Source organism: Pipra filicauda, unplaced genomic scaffold (assembly GCF_003945595.2).
Source record: "Pipra filicauda isolate LSUMZ 115617 unplaced genomic scaffold, ASM394559v2 scaffold299_size895176_pilon, whole genome shotgun sequence".
In the NCBI taxonomy this organism is placed as follows: Eukaryota; Metazoa; Chordata; class Aves; order Passeriformes; family Pipridae; genus Pipra; species Pipra filicauda.
Window position 1 is genome coordinate 162,886 of NW_024104419.1, and position 25,339 is coordinate 188,224.

Here is a 25,339-nt window from a genome sequence, read left to right on the forward strand (position 1 = left end):
ATTTAGCTCATAATAAAACAATCTGGACTCTAAAGTAGAACAGCCCTTCAGATGTACAGTCCTTTAAGTGTTCCTGTAAAGTCTGTATATCCCAAACACATTTGCATGGAAAGGCACCCCACAAAAGATGTGCCTGTGCCAGGCACATTCAGTGCCACGATCTTCCCCTGATAAGGAAAATGTGGCCCTTCTCTACAGGAGTGTCCAAGGGCAACATGTATAGAGAAACTCTTTGTGAGCTGACTGATGTTATATTCCTGCTCTCCTACACATGGATTTCATTTGCTATTTCCCCTTCATTCACTTTTTAATTCAAGCATTTTAAAAATCTATGCCATGGCCAATGACCATTTCAATGGTGCGTGATCTGGCCTGGGTTCCTGCAAAAACTTTCATGCCAGCTTCTCATTCCCTTAGTTACTATATTTGTCTTTCAGTCACTGCAATAACTGCACTTCTTCCCCTCCTTGCCAGGTATGAGTGAGCAAAGAAAAGAAGGGAATATTCATGATTATTTTCAGTATATTCAGAACTAAGCTCTGGCACTGCTAAAGGAAAGTTTTCTTTCACTTTACAAATACACAGCATGATATAGGAACAGTGGTGTCTTAGGGAGTGGTGATCATGGAGACAGGATGGGCCTGTGGTAGAGTTTAGATCAAAGCCACAGCAATCTTTGAAAATCAGGTTTGTGTCCTTACCTTTCACAGGTCAGAGGGGCCCGACATCAGGGGTGTGTTCTCCAAGTCTCCTGTACTGCTCAAATTAGAATAAGTTGCTATCTTTAGAAAAATGGATGGTTTGCTCTTCCAGCACTCAGTGAAATACTCAATAGTCAGAGGAGAAGGTTCAACCAGGAGGACAGTTTCAGTGTTTATCCCAGCTCTCTGGGCAGCCAGCAGCAACTGTGACTCCAGGAACACTGAGGGTGACTACCATGGACACTTCTCAATATGTTTGTGTCATGGTTTAACCCCCCCCCAAATATAGAATAACAGAGCTTAGATCCAAGCATTTCCTCTCACTTGCAGATGAATTGCACAGTGGTTCCACAGAGAGTTCTCTCAAAGGATTATTTGATCATTTAGGACTAATAAAATAAATGCCTGCAGGGGTCAGCTGATTTCCATGGTATTTTACAAGCCTGCATAGAATGGCTTGGGCACTCTCACATCAGTGAGCTGCTTTCCTACAGGAAGCAATTCTGCCTGTGAGTGATGCAAAGGCCTCCCTGCTCCTCCCTGCAGGGCGTGCACCACTCTGTGCTGGGGAGAACATCTGGCTGAAGACTTGCATGGTCATTCAGAGGGGTTCTTTGCAGTGCTTTAGCTCTCTGACAAGCTAATGTTTCCTGCAGTAAATACTGCCTTCTCCAAGCTGCTACTTTTTTAGTGAGAGGTTAAGCACTCATCAGAATTACCTCCCACCAGCTATACTCCAGTGCCTTGTAAGGTTCCAAATCCTACAACATCTGCCTGCATTTACTGGGCAAGAAGACTCATAAAATGCTGCATGGCTGTCAGCTGTGGAGGTATTTCAAGACTATCTGACCTGTTAAAAGAGAAGAAAAACTCAACCCATATGTACTTTGCAGCATATTGCTCAACTGTTTGCCATTAGATGTAATGAACCCTTCCCCAAAATGTCATGTATTTCTGTCTGGAAGGGCTCAGACAGTGCAGGGAAGAGCACACTAGATTAACCTAGATGAAAAGCATGATTCTACAATGTTACAGCACTTGACATCAGCAGTGTCTGTTATAGGACATTGCTCCCAGAAGGATATGAAAGCCTCCTGCAGATAATACTCTCAGATACACAACTCATTTTAAGTATGTCCATTTGCCTCCCACCACTATCCCAGGCAGGCCTGTGGGCCTGACCAGGTGTTTGAGGGCACCCTGAATAGTGACAGAAAACACATTTCATGCTACAGTTTTTCTCAGTCAAAGCTCTTCCCCTGCTGCTGCTCCTGGGAGTGCTCAACCCACAGAGCCTCAAAGAGCTTTAATAAGTGATGACCAGAGCAGTTTTAAGGGCCTGGCTTTTACCATCCTTTCGAGCCTGGTCACCTGTATAGCTCAATCCAGCTCAACAATGGTGTTGAAAGTGCTGGGATGGTTTATAGTTACTCTCAGGATTTGAAGCATGGGAAAGCAGTTAGATTTTATTGTATTTTGGGAAAGTGTTTTTAACCACTTCTATCAAATGATGCTGCAGCTACAGAAGGAAATCACTCTGGACTCTCTTCGAAAACAAATCACAAGGGAACGTTCTGGGCCAAAAAGTCAACATGCTTACAATGGGATACAGACTGTTTCTGTGCAATCCTCCTTGCTGGAGAAAACAATCAGCAAACTATTTGGGTGACTCCATGGACACCAAGGAGTAAAGATTCCTCCAGATGCAGTTTCATCCTGGACACAATCCTTGTCTGATGGATAACAAGACATGATAAAGAAAAGCTGGATTTGCCACCTCCAGTGCTGAGTAGTGGCCACAAGACTCCAGTTCCCAGCTCAGCATTAAAATCAAACAAGTCTTATCACATCTCCTATCATGCAACTGGGGATAAAAATATGCCCTGTCAGCATAGCTACATACTTAGCAATTCTCCTCCTCTTGAGCAGAGCAAACCTCTAAATACCAGTGGAAAAGAGGGAACTGGGCAGCACATCTCCACTCTCTGACCTGCTACTTAGGATCCCTGTAAGTCTCAACTGAACACTCCAGAGCCAGGCATTTGCCTCGAGGCTTTTCCAGCCCCTCTACACCCTGTTCCAGCACTTCAAGGCCTCCAGGAAAAGAGCCAGACAGTGGCCAACAGAGGATGCTCAGAGAAAAGTGTAAGAAAAACAACAGTAGAGTAATCTTTGCCCTGGTATTGCCTTGTCAGCTTCAATTAACCTGCCAGTCACAGGCTTTCTAAGTCCAGCTTATATCCTCCTCTTTTTATCTTTAATAACTGTCAATGGGCTCTTCTTCAGACAGTGCAGGTATTCTCATAGTTCTGGAGGTCACAGTAGTGTCACTGTTTAAACCCTGCCAACATAAACAGAAAGGGCATCCAAATTAAATATAAAAAGGCCCATACAAGTGTTATCCTGTGCCAGCACAGCAGTTCAGAAACTCCTGAGCTGCACAGCCTGTGCTGACTGAAGCAGGGTCAGACTGTGCTTGTCCACAAACATCATCCCAGTCTCTCATCATATAATTACATTCTATTTTTTCCACCAGAGCATTACCTCACACAGAGTTTGGAAATGAGATACAACAAAAGCAGCACCAATACTGCACAGCATCATGAGTCTGGTGTTTCCTAACTTTCAAGTGCTTGACTATGCAGGTATGATGTTTCCTGACACAGAATTTTATGTGTAATTTTACACCAGCTCTTCTATTGCCTTCTAGATATTTTGAAGAAAACATCACTAGGTATACTGAATCAATTATTCAGTGAAGCTTCTATAACATTTTAGCATATTCTTTGCCAACTGCACTATAAGCTGAATAATCAAGGCCAAGTTCACAATTTCCCAAGCTGTTACCATCCTATGCTTTTGGATTTTTTTACATCCTACAGAAGTGATGAAAGCAAAATCCACGAACAGAAATCTCTGTGACATCCAAACATCTCTGGAGTGTTTTCTATGCTGATTCTGCTCATTAACCCATGTTTTGAGTATTCTATCTGACGTGCAGAAAGGCTCCCAAGATGGTCAAGCAGCAGGTTAGGGAAACATCACTTCTTTCTTCTCTCTTAGCTCCCACTTCCTCATCATACCCCACCACAAACTATATTTTCCTTACCCAGTCCCTTTATTATTCTTATTCTTCTACCTTATTCTCCTCTCTCATTCATGACTGCCCTGCCTGGTCCCATCCTCCCCAGTGTCACCTCTTGCAAGCCTGAAGACAGTCAGACACACAAAACTCAAGCAGACACAAGATACCTCCAAAGTAAATGCTCTGTCTTAGAGGAGACTCCTATTTTTTACTGTCCCAGTTAATTTTTGATTTCCATTCCACGGGAAGGGTCAGAGCAGAGCTTTCCCTGTGGGCAGCAGTAGCACAGACCCCTGCAGCTCCCAGTGCATCACTGTCAACACCTCTGCCTCTCCCCCTGACTCCCCTCTCCTGGAAGATAGCTCCTTTTAAAACAAAGTAAATGGAGCACAGTCAGCCCCTGGTGTTTAAAAACCTTTGAAAGGGAGACTGTGCTGTTATGCTAAAGGAACCTCGTATTTACACTGTAAAAAGTGAGGTCTGACCCCTCCTGAAGAGAGGCCTCTCCCTGTTGAACTCACCACAGAGTGGAGCACAGCTTTACTGCCATGGTATTAGACTGCAATTAATGCAAACCAGCTGGGAAGCAGAACCTTTTGAAAGAGGCTACTCGTTTTCTACTGAGGTTTTAATTTGATGAATCTAAGGCATGTGAGAGTGACAGTTTGCTGAGAACATGCCCTCGCTCTCCCTTATTTTCTGGGACTTCTTATGGATTCACTGTCTGTATGCTGAAGTGTGATCCACGTTTCTCAGGTGCAGATTGAAATTCCACCACTGTTTTCATCACCAAGTACTTAAAAACTCAAGCTTAAAATTAAACATCCACCTCCTCTGCAAAGTTCATGCAGGCAGAGGTAACTAATTATGCCAAATAGCTATTTATGACCTCATATTAAATTTGTAGCACACAAACTGGCACACAATTGCAAGTAATTCAGGCATCTCTTGGAAAAAAGTCTGTCTAGATTATCCAGGTATCAACAAGGGTCAAAATGTTTCCAGCATAAAAAAAACATTTTAATTGATTAATTATACAGAATTTATTTGGTCTCAGGCCAGGAGAACAATCCATAACCAATTCATTCCACAAACATAAGCAACATATATAATTAGTCCATTTTAAATCAGTGTTGCACAAAATAAATGCTGCTTTATTTGACAGCTGATCAGAAGGATTCTACAAAGAAAATAAATGCTTAGCAGTAGCAAAGAATTTCACTGCATAGGTCTTTGGTCCCAAATTTATGCCTGTACCAAACTCAATACTGCTTTGCAACTCCTTGGCAAAGGAAAGTTATCCCAGTTACATAACTGAATTTTCCTTTGTAATGTAAAAAGTATTTTGTGGGTAGATAGATTTGGATATTAAAAAAAACCAAAAAAACAAAAAAAGCAATCCAATGTTTTCCTGCCCAATGACAGTATCCACAGTAGTCTTTGGCCATTTTTAACTGTTGTGCAACTTCATAGTTTCATACCAGCTGTCATTTGAGCAATAATAACTGAAGAGCAAGGCATTGTCTAGGAATTAATGCCAAGCTGAGAAGAGATGGCCTGATGTGCAATAAAGGGGTAACACATGCTCATGCAACCACAGGAAACGCTCCATAAGCTGCCATTGCACTCCCTGCATAACTGCTGGGTTTCTGTGTTAGTGAATATGCTGGCACAGCTTTCTCTTTGTGTTTTACACAGCTCACTAAATGCTAAGTTTCTTATATTCCAAAGATTTCTCCCCCCCCTCAGCAACAAGCAGTCTCCTCAATGGCCAGTTAAGACAGAGAGCTTTTAGGGGCAGAACTGGAATGTAATCTTTGTGTCTCATGTTCAATTTCTATCACTGAATAATAATTTTACCAGAAGTCTGAGGAAATCACTGAACAGCTAAATGGTCAGAAAATGTATACTTAGAAAAACATGTGCTAAAAATCACAATATACTTCTAATACCAAGCCCAGGGCGTTTGGCTATTTGGTGCTGCAATTGTAACTCACTTACATGAGGATTGATTAAGAAGTGGCACGGACCCTGAAGCAACATTTTTTTACCAGCATTACAAATTCACTGCTTTGAGGACAAGAATCTAATGCAAACTGTTACCTCCTCTCGAGATTTGTCACTCTAAACTGCTATCCCCAGACTGGCCACATGCACATTTCAAATATCTTCATTACAAAACAAATAATTTAATATTTTTTTAAATAAATACTGACATGAAACAACATTGGTAAAAAAAAAGGGAGAGAAAAAAAAGTCACTCTTTCAGAGCAAGTAAGTGAATACAAGATTTCAGTCTGAATGTTACACAAAGTCTATTATATCCATTGTTACATGGTGATTAAAATCATTATTTCAATCTACATTACCTTTGCAATATAGTTTCCTGTCATTTTTAAGAGCTATGGAACTTGCCAGTCTCATCTTTTATATTTATATATGTGTTTGACACACTGCATTAGCTATTTGGCTTACAAACTCTTCCACATTTAATTTATTTTCATGCCAGGGAAGCATGAAAATAGATTTCCCCTTCTGGCTGCCTGTAAAATAGTTCTTTTTCTTTACCACTCAATGACCAAAAGAATGCTCTATCCTTGTTTCGCTTTTTAGCAGATCCTGTTCTCACTCAAGAACCAGGATACAACTGGAGTTCAAGGTGAAAAGCTGAATGCTACCCCTTTACAGCTGCATCACCTGTGTTTGTAATGCAAACAACAGCCCTTACCAGGGAGCAGAATTTGGTTTAGAAGTACCAGGTGACTGAGCACAGCCAGCAGGGAGGGGAGGCTGGTGCCAAGCAAACATGAGAGGAGACAAACCAGCACCAACTATGTTGGCACTTCCTGAAGGACACTGTCCTAGAGCCCTGTGAGACACAGGTTTGTCACCCAAGAGGCCAATTATTCCTTGGTGATGGGTGTAACACCCCTACAGTGGGTACTTACTCGCTGCTGGACCATGTCACTCATGTCTGAGGGGACAGTGAGGAGGAACCGCTCGGGCTGCACGATCCGACCACCTGCACCCACCTGCAGGTGAGTTCACTACCCTGCTCTGGGAGCTGCTCCTCAACAGAGGCAAACAGTATAAAGTTATTTCACTCACGTGCTTGTGCTATTACCACCTTACAATATTAGCAGAGAAGAGCTTAAGAAAAGATTTTTTCCTTGCACCGAGCAGCGCGCGCTGCTGGAGACACCGTTCCTTGCTGGACCCCTGCACGTCACCCTCCTCATGAGCCCTCTTTCCTCACGATGCAATAAACATTTTGTCCCTGAAGTGAAGGTTTAAAAGCTTCACTCAAAGCCCCCTAAAATTTGTTTTTTATAAAAGCATGCCAATAATGCCAAGGTTGCAGGTTCTATCCCAGCACGGGCTATTTGCTTAAGAGTTGGACTTGAGAATCCTGTTGGGTCCCTTCCCACAGAATATTCTGCGCTCTGAGATCAAGTATATCAATAAAAATTTGCCCTTTTCAGCTGGTTTAGCCCATCACCAGCAATAGGGCGACCAAAAGGACTGATGTGAACTTGGCAGAAGTCTCAGTGGTCCTGGAGCTGGTTAGCAGGGAGAGCTGGGAGTGATCCCCTCCCCACCCCCCAGTGCTGTGCGTGGGAAAGCACTGAGCCCACATTCCTCGGTAGCACTCAGCACAGGAAGGCTCCTGACTTCTCACTCAAACCTTTCACTAGCACTCAGCAAGGTAAATAAACCATATGGTCAGGGAGCTTCAGACTGGTCCTCTCAGGAGCGAGGAGAAGAAGGGTGGAAATACTTGTTTACAGGGAGGCACATTTACTCCTGCTCCCTGTGCCTCGGAGTGAGCACCTGCCACTTGCAGAAACTGTTTTCCTCTGTTTTCTTTTGCATTAAAGGCTTAGTGAAGTGGCTGAATGATCTCTCTGGAAGAAATATCTGAAAAGAAGTGATTTCACCAAATACCACAGCATGGCCCTAGGGAACAGTCACACTCATACACATAATTCTCAGCATGTTTTGGTACAACACGTGGCTGCGTCACTATTGTTTTCAAGTGTAATATTTTCGAGTGCTGATGCACAAAATTTGCTTGTCTAAACCTCTTGACTGAACAAAGGGGCCACCTTAAAGGCTTCAGTCCCAAGAAAGCCAAGAGTCTGCCTTCTCAAACAGCTCAGTGAGCTACGAGAGAGCACACGTGGGACAGGTGAAACCTGCAGGAGTCACCGTGACAAAAAACCCCAAACCCATAGGCTACCATTTTGATTTCTTTTTGTGCCACATTCAACCCAGATGTCTCCAGTATGTGCCATGAGGTATCCAAGCCTCCCAAACCAGCTTAGTGTTAGAGATACGTGCTCTGACAAAAGCAGCATGTGCAGTCTCAGCAGAGGGGGTCAACTCTTAGTCCTCAGCTTTCTTAAATAGTTTCTAGAATAAAATGAATTTTACCTTGTTTCCCAGTTTGCGTAACTGTTTAGGATTTTAGTTACTCTCAGATTTCAAATCAAAGTGGATGTGTGTGCCCACCTTTCACTTTCAGGATTGAGAAGAATTAAGAGAATTGACAGAGACAGTTTTGCAAGGGGGACAGTAATGACACAACAGGGCATTTCGCCCCAAATTCCCAACAATATCAAAAAGCAAAGTGACAGACTTGATCTCTTTCCCTTTCCCACAGCTTGTACAACAACTTGGGAAAGCCATGCAATCACGCTTTGGTTTTCCAACCCTTGGAAAATCCCTAAAGGGGAGGACAAAGGCAAGGGAGAGGTTTAGCCTCGTGCATTCGCCCTCCTCCAGTGGAGTCACTCACGGGTTTTTTTAGTATCAAAGTATCAGCTTTTTAAAAAAGAATTAGTGGAGAGAGTATACAGCAATTTAACCACGGAGCAGTTTGTTCAGGTCAGCATAAGGCAGAAAGAAGTACAATACTGACAGGACTGTTGGCATGAAGTGTAAAGCCACCTTTTTGTTTTGCTTCCACTCAGAATGCAGGAACTCACACTAACACAACAATCCCAGGTATGCAGCCACAGAACTAATTAAAAGAAAGAAAATGCAATTTCTGCAGGAAGACAAAGCTTATATTGATCTTCTTGAAATTTTTCTGGGGTAAACTAGTGTTAATCCAGTCTCTCAGCCAGAAATCAATGCCTTGATGAGCAAAACAGATCTGCCACAGACTTACCTCCATCGCTGTGCTGGCTGCCTACACCTAAAAGCTTTCCACAGTAATTTTGGCAGAACTGGTCCAGCGTGGGGGTGTGAGATTCTGAGCAGCCACAGCTCCTCCTGCCAGGCCCTGAGCTGTACTCACCGTGCATCTGGTACGTGTAGGGGGCCTGTCCTGCTGCTGGGGCACCAAAACTGGATCCATAGCTGAGGAATCCACTCTGTCCTGGGGAATGGCTCAGGCTGTCCTCTGTTTTAATGCCTTTGGGGTATACAGTGGGAACCAAGAGCAGAACGTGAGTGTTTGTCATATAAAGGTGTAAAAAAGCAATTTCAGTAATTAACAATTTACCAGCTACGTTTTCACTAATAAACTCTTCTTTCCTACACTTTCTTTTATATATTCATATTTAAATACACATATATTTAATTACATGCACATTACTCAAACAGGCCTCCTAAATAACAGTCAAACAAACAAATCACAAATAATATTTGAGTCAGCTACATCCTGTATCCATATCTGAATGCACTTCTGCTAAGGCAGGTAAACAACCGTGAAGAATATTGTTTTCCAAAACAATTTCTGAACAAATAGTTTTGTTTCATAATTAAACAAACTCACTGACTCATGAACTTTCTGAACAGTTATCAGATGCAAGCAAAGATTAACAAAGCAACAGGATCTTCAGCGAAATAACCTCAAGACTTCTGTTCTCTACAGAGTTATTTTTTACTTGCATTATTATTTTCAGCTTTGGTATCAAAACATTTATTGGCAAGTCATACAGGAGGGTTATCATCTATTCAGTTAGATATAACATACAGTTCAGGAACAATAGGTAAGCCCTGAAGCCACAAAAATCTTTTAATTTCTAAACCCAGGCAATTAAACTGACAATTTACAGGGGGGAACAGCAACAGCTGAATTAAACATTGCAAGATGAAACCCTTGCTGGTAATGAAAGGGGTTGATATTTTATTCTGAGATGCTGCCGAGGTTGTACAGCTGTATTATTAAAATAAACAGCTCAAAGGTGCATCTTATTACCAACCCCGTGGGCGTGATCCTTCCCTCCTCTGCATGTCTATTTGCACACATCAAAAAATGGCCACTGGACACTGCCCAAGTGATGGGACCAAACAAAGACCCTGTTGATGTTTGGGGCTTGAATTTACACACTTCCCAAGCTGCTGCCATCTTTTAGCACTTGTAGGCAAACCTGGCAAAAGACAAGTTGAATTCAGGTGCCTTTCCCCAAACATGATGTTTTCCAGCCAAATGACTCCTAAAAGCATCAAGTCTGTGTTTGCTCAGGTTGGAATAAGTCCTCCCAGATCATGTTTTCTCTAATAAAAATCACTTATTTTAGCCTTAGGTGAGAGGAGCTGTGATGCAGTTTGAGTCCAAGACAGCAAGAAGATGATAATGCTGCACAGTGAAAGGCAGGACGTTTCTTTGGACAGGGAGGGAACACGTGCTGGTGCAAATCTCTGGCTGCATCCCTGCTGGGGAAGCAAAGTGTGCACACAGAAGCCACTTTTCCCCACATCCCATGCTTTTCAATTCCATCAGCATTCCACATGCCAGCATTCAACCTACCCTGGGTACAATTAATCTTCAGCCAATGAGCCTTTTTGGAAGTCTAAAAATTGTTGTCAGACAGCGAAATAACTTAGCACCAAATTAATTTCCACACAATGTTCTGTTTTGTCTAGAAACTGGCCCAGTTTTATTTTTGTGCCTAAAAACAATACTGCTTCATTGTTCTTGGTTGCCAGCCAGGTGGAGTTTTTCATAGGCTGTGTTGAGTATCTTAGAGAGGGTGTAGGGGCTGGGGGAGGGAAACCATTGCTCAAGGATGCTAAGAGGTCATCCACAGGATTTATAAGCAGCATATGGGCCTGACACATGCATACCCTAAAGCCTCTAGGCAGCAGCAAATGGCTCTACTTTCACCTGCTCTAACAGGACAACTGTTCAGAGTTTGCCTTGGAAATCAGCCAGCTGATGCAAACACACAAGTAGCTCCAGGAGAGGGTCTTAAAACATTCCTCTCATCATCCTGGTAGAGCTCCAGCTCTGCTATGCCCACTTCCCTGATCCTCCAGACTGCTGCACTGAACCCCCCATCAGCAAAAGCCTTGTCAGTGGCTGTGTAAGAGTTTTTTGTAGGGAAGACATACTGTATTTGCCAAATAAACTATGGTGTTTAAGAGCACAAAAGAAACAAAACTAAGAAGTCATTTTAATGGTGCAAGACACAGCACTCGGGGGACCAGCCAGTAATAAGGAGCCCAAAGCTTTCTATTATAGAGCTGTACCTAAACAAGAGCAACATCTCTCTGGTCTTTAGGAATGGAAAGAACTTCTCAGCTCCCTCAAGAGCTTGAGGACACTGCTGATGCTCGGTTTACCAGGCATTCCTCTGCCAGGAGTGCTGGTTTAATTAGTTCTCTGTGTGAATCCCCCAGCTGCTCCTGCCCAGCACTGTCTCCCCACAGCTGCTGGCAAGGCTGGGCAGAAAAGCAGGGAACAAAGTTGACTGGGGTTAGAAACATTTACTGCACCTACAGCTCATAACTGCCCACTTAAACACAGACCATCTTCCAAGACCAAAGTCCGTTGTGTCACTTCACCCAGGCCCTATTCTGCTCTGTGTCTTGGTTCTTCTGTAATAATGTACAGAAAGTTTTTCTTAAGGTAGCTTGTACCATAGAGACTTCAGGAAGAATCAAGGAAAGCAAAGTGTAGTTTATATAAATATCATATTTACTGCAAGAGACTTTGTCTTGGCAGTGAGTCCTGGGAACACTCACCAGCTACTACTCCTAAGTGGCACATCCTACTGAACCTGAATTTCTCATACCCTACCACTGACTGGCTCCAAACTTTACCTAGTTTGTAAATACACAGTCCACGATACGAAGAGCTGACAGGTAGTTCAAAGTAAACCCAACATTTTTAAACAAGCCAGATTTTCCCCCGAGCCTAAAAAGGGAGCGTTGCTGCGCCACAAATGACATTTCACTGCAAAGCTTAAACCTTCAAATCCATTTTGCTGGCAGCAAGAGGGCCACATCCCTCAAAGGTAACACAGCATGGGAGTACTCACTGTAGGAGGGTATTCCATAGGGCTGCCCTGGAGGAGGGTAGGCAGTGTATGCAGCAGCCTGCTGGATTCCCGTGCTGTACTGAGTCTGTCCGTACGTTGCCATTGTTGGGAAAGATGGGACTGTCACTATATGGGGATAATGTCTATTCAGAACAAGAAAACAGAAGGTCTAAGGCAATAGTTACTGCACATGATCTTCTAGAGCATAAGTGGAACGCTTCTAGACATCTTGATAAAATATTCAAAGTATTGCGATGAATATTTTAGGAACTTGGAATTGTCTAGACTGGTGCAAAAGGTTTTTTCAGTGTGTGGCTCCTGATATAAGCCATCAAAATAAGCCACCTAAAAGGATGGGGATCTTAAGACCGTGCAAAACATATGCAAGTTAAAAAAAAATAAAATAAAATCAACACTGCTTTTTCACGTTTCATTTTGAGTGGGCCAAACAAGTGAGTGTGAGGGGAAGCCTCTGACATTTCGACATATCCCTCTGTGGTCACTCATAAACACAACAATATTCAAACTGACAAGGTTTGGGTTCCCAGGGGCACGAAAATGCAGTGCACAGTACCTCAAACCTTATTTCACTCCATATCTAAGAAGATTAAGAAGCAGTTACTTCGTTGTGCCAGAGCCGTGCGGGGGAACAGGTGGATGGGCTTAAGGTAGATGTTTTCTGAGGTGACAGAAGTCTGCACAAAATGGCTGTTCAGCAGAACACGGCTTTTAAATGACAGCACTTGGCACGAGCACTCACTTTGTGGTGTACAGATGGAGAGGACACTGCGGTGCTGCTTTGCTGCTGCCTGGAAAACAAAAATTAAAGGGTCTCAGATTTTCATCACGTTCTGTTCCATGGCCAAGCTGATACAATTGTTTTTACCGTTGCTGGTTCGAGAAAAATATATAGGAATTAGAATTAGACTTTGTTTTTAGTCAATCTCCTCAAACTGAGGTAGGTAAGAAAGCTATTCTCCACTTAACAACAAATAAAGATTTAGTTTTTAACTAAGGGTGATACCAATTTATTGAACTACCAGTTTTTTCTTCTCATGGGAGTGATATCAATCATGAGGCTGGGCTTTGGAGGGATGACTCATATGCTCAAGGCTATAAAAGCAACTACTATGATGGCTGAAGTGATTTAAGCTCACTGCACTTTTTGCTCTTTTGCTTTTTTTGGTACTTTCCTAGACCATGACTCACTTTCCTTAATGCTCATTAAAACATATCAAATCAAAATAAATATTAAAAAAATACAACACTCTAAATCTCCTTAATTTGAATCTTTTGAGTTAACTATAGCCTACCTTATTTACCTGCCAGCAGCCAAAAAAACCCAGTAGAAAACCCTATCACACAAGTTAGATGTGCAGGATGCCTTCTAATGGACCAAACTGTGCCCTGTAACACCACTGAAGAAAAATGCACCACCAGCTTTATCCAGAGACAAATTCAGGTTTACTTAATTGAACATAAGAAAAAAAAAGTCTACATTAAAACCTGCAAGTTGTACTGAGAACACTGTACCAAAATGCCACCTTGAGTATTATGCAGCTTGTCTCCACAGTGCCATCCAAAATCTTGCTTCTCGGTTCCCAGCTGGAGCTGTTGGTTGTTATTTCAGCACTATAAATGCCAAAACACTCTCACAATCATCACTAGTGACACTGGGCACAACTGATTCAGCCTCTGCAGAGGGTGATTTCCCAGCTGCAGGTGCACAGGGTGGAAAGGGAGATTCCTGCAGTGCCCCCAGTGCTGGGACATCGCTGCTCCCAGGCAGTGCTGACAGGGAGGTACCCACAGAGCTGCAGATGGATTTGTACCTTCAGCACAGAGCTCCACAGACCTTCACTTGCTCAGCCGTGGGCCAGCTGGTGAATTCAACACTTAAACCGTAATTTATTTAGTGAAATATGCAAGCACACATAAAGTCTAAATACAAGCAAATAGTGCTGGGGGTTTGGGTAGCCTGTTACACCATAAACACAGACACAATGCCCCAAAAGATTCAACCTGCTCACGTCTGAAATGTTTGTTCCTCCTGATTTAAATCCCTTTTGAAAATGTTCTCGCCTATGCAACCCTTTTTCACAACATTTTACATGGCTTGATCATTTTTCATTATAACATGGAAACTACACCAAACTATTTTTAAAAACACTGGCATTTCATCTGATACTTTTTTAGACTAAATTTCAATAAAAAATGCATCATCACGAGTTCAAACTGAAAATATTAATTACTGGAAATTATTCTTTGTTTTTGAATGTTAATTTATATAATTAACCATAAAACCTATATAGCCCTAATCACTGACAGAAACAAAACCATAAGGACTCCTCCTTCACGTTCTTAAAACCCTCAAGCACCATAGAAAAGCAAAACCCACCCCCCTGTAAAATGGTTACAGTAACCTATTTCCCAAGCAATAGGCAGAGAGATTTAGTTTAAAAAAACTGACAAAGGATATGTTATAGAAATGCATATAGTCACTTAAATGCACGTAGAAAAGATAGGTTTTAAATCCAAAATTGGGCTTACCTGACTCCCCTTCAAACTCCCTATGAAAAATTTGCTTTGACTTACCTGAAAGAAAACAGTTTATAAAATTAAGATTTTTAGATTGTGAAAAGAAGAGCTACACAATTTCTCTCCGTCCTTCATATACCAAAATTACCAGGATTGCACTGAAGACACAGACATTAGAGTATTCATTCCTTTAATTCGTAATGCACTGACAAAGAGCAGAACAGACAGTTTGAGCACAAGCTTAATTTCTTTTCTATTTGAAAAAGACTACAGCTTCAATTTTTTTTTTTATTTCTGAAAGACTAAGTACAGAGTAAATAAGTTTGCCAAGAATGCCAAGTAGGAATTTACTGTGTGTGAATATGCAACATGTTACTGTCACCGACAAGAAAAGGCAAAGTTAATCCTACAGGCAAAATGTGAACTTAAAAAATTTTTACAACATAACTGCCCATCTCATGATAAGCATCCACGAAAAGAGAGGGCCAGACAGCTACATGGACATTTCAGTGAGTAAGCACTATGACTAGACTTGCTAAATTTAAAACTGTAGGTGTAGCACAGAGCACACATTTGTGTGCATTTATTGCTTTGAGAGCTCCGTCAATCTGAGAATCGACAAACACACAAGCATTTTCCTGCTCTTCAAATTAACAAGAAGTTATTTTCAAGGGAAAGAGCACAATCTTGGTAGCACAAGGGATCATTCTGCAGCAGAACAACCATAATGTTTCCATAAGAAACACACCAGCAGGAGCTGTCACTGGCAAACTGGTGTCCAACAGTATGACTGCGATGTTGGCTCTCATTTATATCACATTATAAAAAACAGCTCCTGCACCAAGATGTTTACAAGATGATGTACTTAAAAATCATTTCTAGCTCTAATCTTTTCTACAAACAGGTACATTTAAAAGGATGTTTTCTTTAGATTGTTATTCCTTCTACTGCTCTTGCAAATAGGCAGTCCCGATTGAATCAGGCGATTCCTAATGCCTCAGCAAACACCCAAACAAAACATCTCCTGGGCTTCTAAGAGCCTATAAATGAAGGGTTAAACACGCTACTAAAACATAATAGCCAGTGCCTTTTCCTAACTCCCCTCTAACAGGAAGGCTGACAGATCCTGACCGCAGCAAACAATAGCTGGGATTGTACTAGCAAGAACTAGTTCAGCTGCATCACTTGCCAATAATTTTTTTAGCAGATTTAACATTCTTCTGTTTCCTTCACTTGAACAGTGTGATGGGGCGGGAGGGGAGGAGGAGGAGAGCAGATAAATTTCCATCAGAGCCTCAGCCACTGAAAGAATTTGTCCTTGGTACCTGCCAAATGTGAAACTCCAGAGCAGGGGCCAGCAGGGCTAACCTTCTGGAGATGGCAGCAATCAGAATCTCAGAGAGATGCAAACTGGGGCACAGAGCTGCTTTGGAAAGATGTTTTCTGGCTGTCTGATACGTTGCTGGGCCTGGGAGCCCCCACACTCCCCCCCCAGCACAGACACCAAAGCCCAGGGCTCACGTTCACACCACTGGGTCCAAAAAAAACCAAACCACCAGGTCTACACAAAATAGGTTTTCTACCTGCGATTTTTCCAGTGGAACAAACATATACAGCATGCACGTGTGTACATGCAGGCACTGACCACACAGAGATACATATCTGCATATGAAATATTTCTATTCCACGTGCATTCAAACCATTGTGGAACTAAAGGATTCAGCCACCACTGGAGTGTCTACAAAAAATACCCAAAAATCTCAGTTGCTCACTATACTGTAAAACTAATTGTCAGGAGAAGGGGCCTTGCAGTGGCCAGTCCCCTTTGGTTATACATATATATATATATATATATATGTTATGTTATAGCCAGTAAACATTAAGCAGAAGAGCAGCCTACCTTCTATGTCATCTGGAGCCGTGGCATAAATGTGAGAAAGGTTAAGCTTCAGTCTGTCAGGGCACTCTCTATTTACAGTCAGACTGGGTGATATCACTAGATCTAGCATTTCCTTATACCTGAAGGAAAACAAAGGAAAAATACAATTTATTCATTAATTATGCATGCTTACTAATGATTCAATTTTTTTTTCCCTAAGAGTATAAATATTAAAGCTGATTACCTAAACCCAGGCTTCATATAAATTCCACATAATAACATTCACTAAAGTTTTCATCAAAGGGAAACGCTGAATTAAAATGCAGTACTTGCTTCCTTGGAGATTACACCATCTGATTAATGCTTTCCCTTTCTTCCTGGATTTTGCCACACAAAAACTAAATTCCTGATTTGTCATATGCCATCAAAGCAAGAATGTACACACCAGTGTCCAGTGAGGCTCCAGAAAACACTTCTACTGGTTGCAAATGAAGCTGAGGGCAGTGAACAGCATTATCCAGCATTTTAAGATAATAAAAAGTACTGGTGACAGGATCAGTTTTCCAGGGGACACCCAAACCAGGCACCCAATCACAATGTCCTGGCCATTAGGTGGCAGTGACACAAGGACAGTCCCTTTCACAGAAATAACCTCAAAAATTTCAAATTAACAACATATCTTCAGTCTCCAAAGAAAAACATATTTGTTTACGTGTGCTATAATGGAAGCTTAAAACCTCTGCATTACACAACCAGTCCAGAAAAGAGGACTAAATCGTTATTTCAGACTCTCTGCAACACATCAACAGGTCTATTTGTGTTTTCAATAGATGTCCCTAACTCCAGCTATACACCTTTTCAGAAGTGGCTTCCAAAGACACTCACTTGACACTGGGGGGAATTTGGGCTATCAGGGAAAAGCATAATTGTGCTCTTGGACAGAGCAGGGCCTTGGCAGGAGCAGCGGGGAGAAAGGGAATCAGGAGGTGAGTGGATCCAAGGCACCTGGCTCAGCACTGAGCACGCTGCTGCCAAGGCTGGCACATCCCTGCTCCCAGGCTGGGACCCTCTGGAGCTGGACTAAACAGGCAGCAGGTGACACGGCACCAACAGGCTGATAACAACCCCCAGCACACCTAAAACGTGGTGAAGTCACAGACAACAGCACATAAACCTGAAATCTCGACGCTGGGCTCCTGCAATACTAATCTGTGCATTCTGGGAGAAGCCAAGAGGCTTGTTTTGATTTTCTGTTTAAATACCACTCCTATGGCTTCACCAGTTTTGAGAAACAGAAAACAACAAACCACAGAATTTTTATCTGCACTCCCCCCCATAATCACTTTTACAAAGCCTGCAAGTCCCTGTGAGGGAGGGTAAGTATTGTTAAGAACAGGCAAAAGCCACATGAAGTATTTCACCTGTAACCAAACAGCAAAGACCAAAGCTGAGCTCATTTTCACTTCCCCACCGAACAGCTGGGAAGGCACAGTGCCCAGGCATGAACCTTCTGTGAATTTGCAGAACTGCCAAAAGTGGGTATGAAGAGGCATAACCATGTACAGTGTCCTTTCTCCAGGTGGGATCTGGCATTTGTCCACCTCCCCTGAAAATCCACCTGGGCATATCCACCTTCATGACCAACACAGCCTCAAGTCCAGGGGCTGGTAAAGGCTTCCTGAGCCATGGAGACCTTGAGTCAGCAGTGAATGACCAGTGCAGTGGAAATACAGTGCTCTGAACCCAACACTCCTGTGATCCATCTGCTGTGTGTTACGGATTTTCTAGGAAAACAAGACCAGCATAAAAACCAGCATTGCTTTGCAGCTGCATCTTCGTTGCCAGTGGGTCTCAAAGGGTTCCACCCTCAGATGTGTCCCTGTGAGAGGAGCACAACTGACTGACTCCCCCTCCCCACCTCAGGCACAGACAGACTGAAAATGCAGGTTCACAGGGGCCACCAACTGTGCCCACAACCAGTGTCCGTGCCACCAACTGCATGGAAATGCAACAAGGACTCAGATGCTTACAGGGACACAAAAAACAGTCCCTAGGTGTAAAAAATCCTACCTGAGTGACACAGTCCAATGACAGAGCCAAAACTCCTCACCTGACCCCAAATAAAACACAGCTTATAAGACACTTGACTCAGCACTGGAGGAAGCTATCCTAGTTTTTTCTCCTGAAATGGCCAATCTCGCTCTCTTGCTGGCACAACCCTGCTGCAAAGGGCTCAGGAAGACTTTAGTGGTGCTTCTCAGGGGGGCAGAACAAGGTCTTTCCTACAAAGCTATGGCTCTTAAGACCCTCTGAACAGCAGCAGGCTCTTTTCCCAGAGGAATTGCTTTATTCAAATCCACTGGCACCCAATTAAATTTTGTCTCCTTGGCTGAGAAGGCAGGGTTCAGTTTTACACCAGGTTCTCCTTTCCACTGTATGCAAAGCCCATTTCCTTTCCCCTTATTACCTTAATGCTGTACCTGAACTGAGGAAAAGCACTGCTGTCCCAGCCCCTGCCAAGCTGGGGATGTTCTGCATTGTTTCTCAGATAACACATGCCCTTCAGCATAATCCAAAACCCCATCACTCATGACACTGCCCAGGCTGTTGCCAAGCAAACAGGAGCAGATGTTTAAAGGGAAATGATCTTTTACAATGATTAATGCACTTTAATTACATCATTGTTCAGAGATTTCATTAGCCACTCTCTGACTGATGATTTTTCTGCTGCTTTTGTTCTGTTCACTTTTGTATTCACAAAGTCACACTACATTTTCCTGTATTTGTTCTACAACATTTTCCTGGTTTGGTTTTTTTTTTTCTTTAGAGTAAGTATTAGTTGCATGTACAAACAGGTAACTTGGCACAGAACTGCCTGTCTGGTTGTGCATGTCACGATGTGTGTTTTTAGTGGTTTTGCCTGTTTTGCACGCACCATTTACTGATTTATTCATGTGCATTTCTCACTTATGAGAAACTCTTGACAAGAGTTTCTGAAATTCCAGTTTTAACGATGGCAAGCCACAGAAAACAGTCAAATAATGGAACAGGGCAAGTATTTAACACAGTAAATGACATGCTGGAGTGCAACTGATGAAAATATCAGAGCTTTGTTTGCTTTTTAGAGCAAAAACATTTTCTGGCTTAAGTAATGTACAGTAAATCAGTAATAAAATTTGCTGAATATGAGCTTTTATTAAAATCAGTGATGGCAGCATCTAGCATGCAGGGCTGACAGACATCTGGAAGAGCTTTTGGCTTCTGTAATTAGGAAGAACTTTGTGTGAATTTGGTGCTCAGCTTTTCCATTAGAATCCCCTCCTCAAAGTCCAATGTTTTGCCCTGAAAGTTGACCCACAAAACCTCTGCCAAGACCAGAAACTTTTCTAACATTTAGGAAGGAAAAAAATAGAACTAAAACTATTTCTCAGCCATTATGAAGCTGAGAATCCCATTTTAAGTGTTCAAATTTTTGACTGAGGTGTTGAGGCAACATACAAATCCTATATTCTTTTACGACCATTCGTTTAAACAAATTCTTTTACAGGGCAGTGATTCCAGACCCCAACTCAAGACACCCAAATGTGTGCTGAAGATCAAACTACTGAGCCACCCCCATCTCTCTGCAGCAAAGAACTCAAAGATGGGTGTGAGTGCAATGCTGAAGCAGGACCCAGTGTGCAGACGGAGACTGCAAGGAGCTCTGGGTGCTGACAGGGATGAGAAAGTATCCTCTTTCATCCATGGATAGTATCTGAAAGGATGAAACAGGAAACCACCATGGTGTTGAGGGTAAATGGAACCACACCACAGCTCTGCCCAGCGCAGCTGAAAAGCCAGAAGGCACCAGCAAGAGATGGAAGAAGACACCTTCCAAAGCTTGGAGCCCTGCTGCTCAGGCATAACTTAAATCATCTCAGTCCCTCTGACTTGTTATTAACATGCAAGTCACAACACACTAAAGGCATCATCTGGGGACCACAGGCATTCCATCCTCACTGAGGACACAGCTGACTTGGTCCTGGGGGTCTGCACTTTTCACTTGTCCCTGCTCCATGTCTGGGGTGAGAAGACAGTATTCTGGCTTCAACAGGTACATGAAGTGGAACAAATGTTCAAAGGAGAACTTCCAGGGCATTTTCAGTAAATCAGACACCTGGGTAGTCTGTGGTACCAGGGTAAACTCAGTAGCCAAGCAATTAAGAGATTTCAGAGGGAATACAAGCAAGGAAGAGCAGAGCATTTGCCCCACAATGACTCTGCAGGAGGGCATTTCAGCAACAGGATGGTACAGTTCATAAAGGATATTCAGGAGTAAAAGACAGTATGGAGGGAATAAAACTTTGGCATGGGTATGAGAAAAAAAGAGAATGAGCTCTACATCTGCCATCAGTGGAGGAACTGATGAGTTAGGAGTCCTGCAGGCGAGAAATGAAGACAGAACTCCTCCCTTCCCCTGGGAAAAACCTGCCAGATCCCACAATGGGAAATACATGTACTTCAAGGGAGCGACAAATTGCAAAAAAAGTTTGTCCATGAGGGGAGAGGTAAATCCAGAAATTACTCTCCCTGCAACAACGCCGTGCAATGATCTTCCCAAGAATTTTTACTTGTGTCTGGCTGGAGGCCAAATGCAAGCTCAAACCACCAGATCCTCCTAAACATATGTGTGTGCCAACACAGAGCCCTAGGCAGGAGTGATACAAGCCAAGTCCTCTGCTTTTAGCTTTGCCTTGAAGGGGAGGAGTAGAGACAGAGACTGCAGCCTAATTGCAAGAGTAACATTTTTGTCTTGCTTCCATGGCTTTATCTGGTTTTAATTACTTGATCTACTACTTTTATCTCCTCAAAAAATGGTGCAGATGACTACACAGTACTTTATGACTCCAGTGGTACTCATCATTAAAGAGAAGACAGTCTGATTCCCCACTTCATTTCAGAAGCAAATCACATGCAAAAAAACCATGAAGATGGCTTTCTCAATCTCTGATTCAAAGAAAACAAACAAGCAAACCCCACTCCAATCCCAAAAAGTTTGTTTCTTCATTCCTAGGAAATACAAGATCAGTTGTAATTTTTTTTTCCCATATGGGTAAGATTTTCAAAAGCACCTGCTATGCCTCATTCGTTTTCACTGGGAATTAAGGTTTCTACTATTTCAACTCCAGGAGAAGCGTAGGAGCTTAGGCAGCTTTGCCAGGACTAATTGGTTGCAAAATTATCTTCCCTATTTTGCTTTGCTCCTGTACAAAAAAAAAAAAAGGAATCATTCATAAGCAAGGAAAACACCATTATCTTGCAACCACCTTCCAGATGGTATAATCATAGGGAATCTCCCATAGTGAAGATTTGGCTTCTTCTCTCCATCCATTTCAAAAGTACTTTCATTTCCTCTGTCAGTACATTCCTCCTCACACTGTTTGGACGTTTTTCCTCTCCATCTATAATAGATTCTTTGTTCCTTCCATCTCGAGAACTCAGAAATGCTTCAGCAGGTGAAAACCACGACGCTCTTTTCTCTTTTCTAACGAGTCCTAGTCCACCCACAAGTACATCTGATAGATGTGTGCAGGAAAGGCCTGAACAGGCATAAAGTTAAACCTGAGCTGGCATAAGTGCTCGTGTACAAGACTGACAGTACAGCCCCGATGACAAGATATCCTTTCAAGGTGACCTGCAGGGCAACGTGCCTTGGGCTGTTTATGCTCCTGAGAGCTGCCTTTGGCTGATGTAATTGGACAATAAAAGCAGCACTACTTGTCTGGATTTATCATTGCCCAGCCTGTTTCAGACACAAAAGTAAGAGGACTTGTAGCACAGCATCTGGGGTGGGGGTACAGAGCTCCAGCACAGACTATCTCAGGCAAAGGAACAAGAGAAAAAAAGTTGTGTGTTAGATAGGCAAGAGACAAAGCACATCAGAGATCTCTTTTTAAATGTGTTAATTCTAAACGAGTTGAAGAAAAATAACTGAGAAAAATAACAAAACAGACCATTTCTTTCACGCTTCTGAAACAGCTATTGTTTAAAAACACCCAAAGTATTCCATCAGCTTTAAAATCCTTCCTCACATGGTTTCTGTGTTTTGTCTTTTTTTTTTACACGAGACAGTCTTTTTGATCAAATTTTTACTTTCACTGGAAGTTTTCTGTCTTGCTCTAACCCATAGACCAGACAGTAAAAAACAGATGAAAATTCCTGTCTCATGAATTTTTTGAGCCAAATTCACTCTTTTCTTTTTTTTTTTTTTTTTTAAGGAAAGTCAGCCTGAAGATTTTTTTTAGCGCTTGGAACCAGCAAAAATAATTGCATGCCTTGTTTCCCTGGAAGTCCTGAATTTCCAGAAGCATTGGCTTGCTTCACCAGGTTTCATCACCTGCTTTTCCAGACTGCTTTTCAATGATTTTTCTTTAAATATGCTGTTTCTTTCCTGTCTCATATCTGCTGATTTTAGAAAAAAAAAAAAAAAGCAGGCTGTCTTTATATAAATAAATGTTTTTCCTCCTCCTAGAAAGGCTTCACTACTGCCTTCTCCAGGTGCTCTTTTCCTGGAGACACAAAGGATACAGAGAAGAAAGAGGGGGCTGTGATCCCCCCGCACTTCCTGCGATTAACTCGGGAAGAGATCGAAGGCAGATAGGACCAGGGGAAGCATCAGCATTTTCTGGCTGAGCAGCCTAAAGCAAAGGGGATTCAGTGCACAGAAAAACAAACAAGATGAGAGATATCTTGACCATTTGTCTGAGAGGTAGTTTGAAAATTCGGGTGAGCAAGTGCTGGGGTTCACAACACAGACTTCCAACCTGGCAGCCCGAGCAGAAATACATTATGGCACTGCTTTGAGTCACTGGGTCCTTTAAAGCTCATTTCAACAATAGTATTTCACTTATTCTAAGTCAAAATGAGAAAGGCAAATTTTTCAGAATGCCTTTTGCTGGTCTATCGAACCTGTTTGCTAAGAAGAACAACATTTGCAAAAGATCTTACTATTTGCCAAAGCATAAAATTACTCAGCTCTCTTACTGTGAACAAGCAAGTACCACACAAAAGGGGCTAAGCTGGTAAAGCAGCAGTATGAGCTTATAGCCTCCAGTCATTTGAAAAATAAAATTGTACGTGTATACATATATACAAATGTACATAAATAATCTCTTTCACTTTCCACATTCCTCCTTGACATTCACAAGCTTTTTAATTTCGTCACACCTCTTCCTATTTAGAACCCCCAGGCGTGCCAGGGCTGCAAGTGACTGCAGAAAACCACTCTGGCAGCTCCAGCTGCAGAACTGGGACCCATAATACAAAACAACTGCCTCCAGAGGTGGGGCTTCCCAAACCAGGGACTGCAGGGTCCACCTCATGAGACCTGTCACTCCTTAGGCACCTCTTTCCATGCTGAAGAACTCTGCTTTTTACTCCTTCTCTTCAGAATCACAAGGGCTAAAAATTCACTTAAATATAAATTAGGGATTTCCCCCCCCACACACTCAGTTTTCTGCTTCCTCCTCACGTGCCATGGTGAGGGAAGAGCAGCATCTGTGTTTGGACATGAAAACTTCTGGTCTTACCTGCAAAAAACCCATTCTCAGGAGTTACCACAGGTGTGTGTGTTTGCAGGGTCTTATTCTGTAAAACATTTGCATCAATATGCTGTAACATAAAGCAACCACATAAGCAGAATTGAGCATCCAGAAACTGCTTCTGAGAATTGCAATTCTAGTTTTGCTCCCAAGCTCTGTCAGTAACAGATCGGGCAAGTTTCTCAGGACTACATTAAGGCCTCTGTAAATCTGGGAAATGCAGTACATATTGCCAATTGAGCTCTTTTTAGGGGCTGGAAAGTGCTCTGAAATCTTTAGGTGAAATCTGTTCCACTGCTGCAGTATTGATATCCATGCCAATGAATAATGACCAACCTGAAGAGGAGACAGCCAAGAAGGAGGTGAGGCACGAGAGCTGTCCTTCAGGGCACGTTCTCTCACTCATTTTTGGTCCAAAAGCTCTCCATTCCCAGACCATGAGAATTTCTTCACCCTTTTGATACACTCCTTAAACCTGTCAGAGTCCTGCAATGGCTCCAGCAACCCACTGGGAAAGGCAGGGCTGCCCCTTTACAGCAGGGCTGTGTCAGCACCTCCATTCTCAGCCTGTAAAGGAGTAGCACTCGGGGAATAATAATTCAGAAAGAGCTATGGGAAAAGAACTATGAAATGCAAGTTAGTAAAAGGACTTTGGATGTGAGGGAAAAGTCTGGTGTAACAGCACAGGTGAGGCTGGAGTGAGAATGACGTACTCTCTCCCTGCTTAAATCCCCCAAGTCAGACTTTCTCTGAGCAGAGAAGACAGCAGAGAAATCTTTGTTGTACGTGTAGAAGCTTGAAAACATCTCTGACTGGGACTCTCTTCTTCCCCTGCCCCCAGTGAGGGGAGGGAAGGGAAGATTATCCCATCTCTCTGCAGGAATAAACCAAGAAAGATCATTCTCAAGGATTCAGAAGCAATGAATTCCTCATGTTTTAGATCTTCAGCGCACTCTGTCATCTATTTATGAAGTATCTTGACGAAGGAAAACATAAATGCTGGCCTTGCTGTCCTAAATGCAGTTGATGCCCAACGTGCCAGAAGGAAACATGGCAAAGTTTGTAGCTTCTCTAAAACTGAAGACCCTTTTTTAAGAAACTGGAAGTATAACATGATTTAACAATGTTTCTGGAAACCCTGTATTGCTTTGACTTGGCTTCACAGTTTGGAATTTAAGCAGCATCCCAACCCTCCCCCAGTTCCTCACATTTAAAAAAAAAAATAAAAAAAATCTTTGTGGTATTCCATTCTTACACGAGGGAGAAAAAAATCTCTGACATGT

General features: G+C 42.5%; 1 protein-coding gene across 3 annotated transcripts in view; it reads right to left on the reverse strand.

Moving 5' to 3' along the window:
* Window positions 1–25,339, reverse strand: part of EYA2 (EYA transcriptional coactivator and phosphatase 2) — an 81,539-nt gene that overhangs the window by 29,864 nt on the left and 26,336 nt on the right. For 2 of the 3 annotated variants that reach the window (XM_039383069.1, XM_027745944.2), the window contains exons 2-6: window positions 16,498–16,616; window positions 14,610–14,654; window positions 12,820–12,868; window positions 12,060–12,202; window positions 9,089–9,205 (exon numbers count right to left, since the gene is read on the reverse strand). In XM_039383069.1, coding sequence (XP_039239003.1) covers window positions 9,089–9,205; window positions 12,060–12,202; window positions 12,820–12,868; window positions 14,610–14,654; window positions 16,498–16,606 — 463 coding nt within the window. In that variant the 5' untranslated portion in view covers window positions 16,607–16,616. Of the gene's footprint in view, window positions 1–9,088; window positions 9,206–12,059; window positions 12,203–12,819; window positions 12,869–14,609; window positions 14,655–16,497; window positions 16,617–25,339 lie in introns of those variants that run through there. The other variant, XM_027745947.2, reaches the window with a different exon arrangement.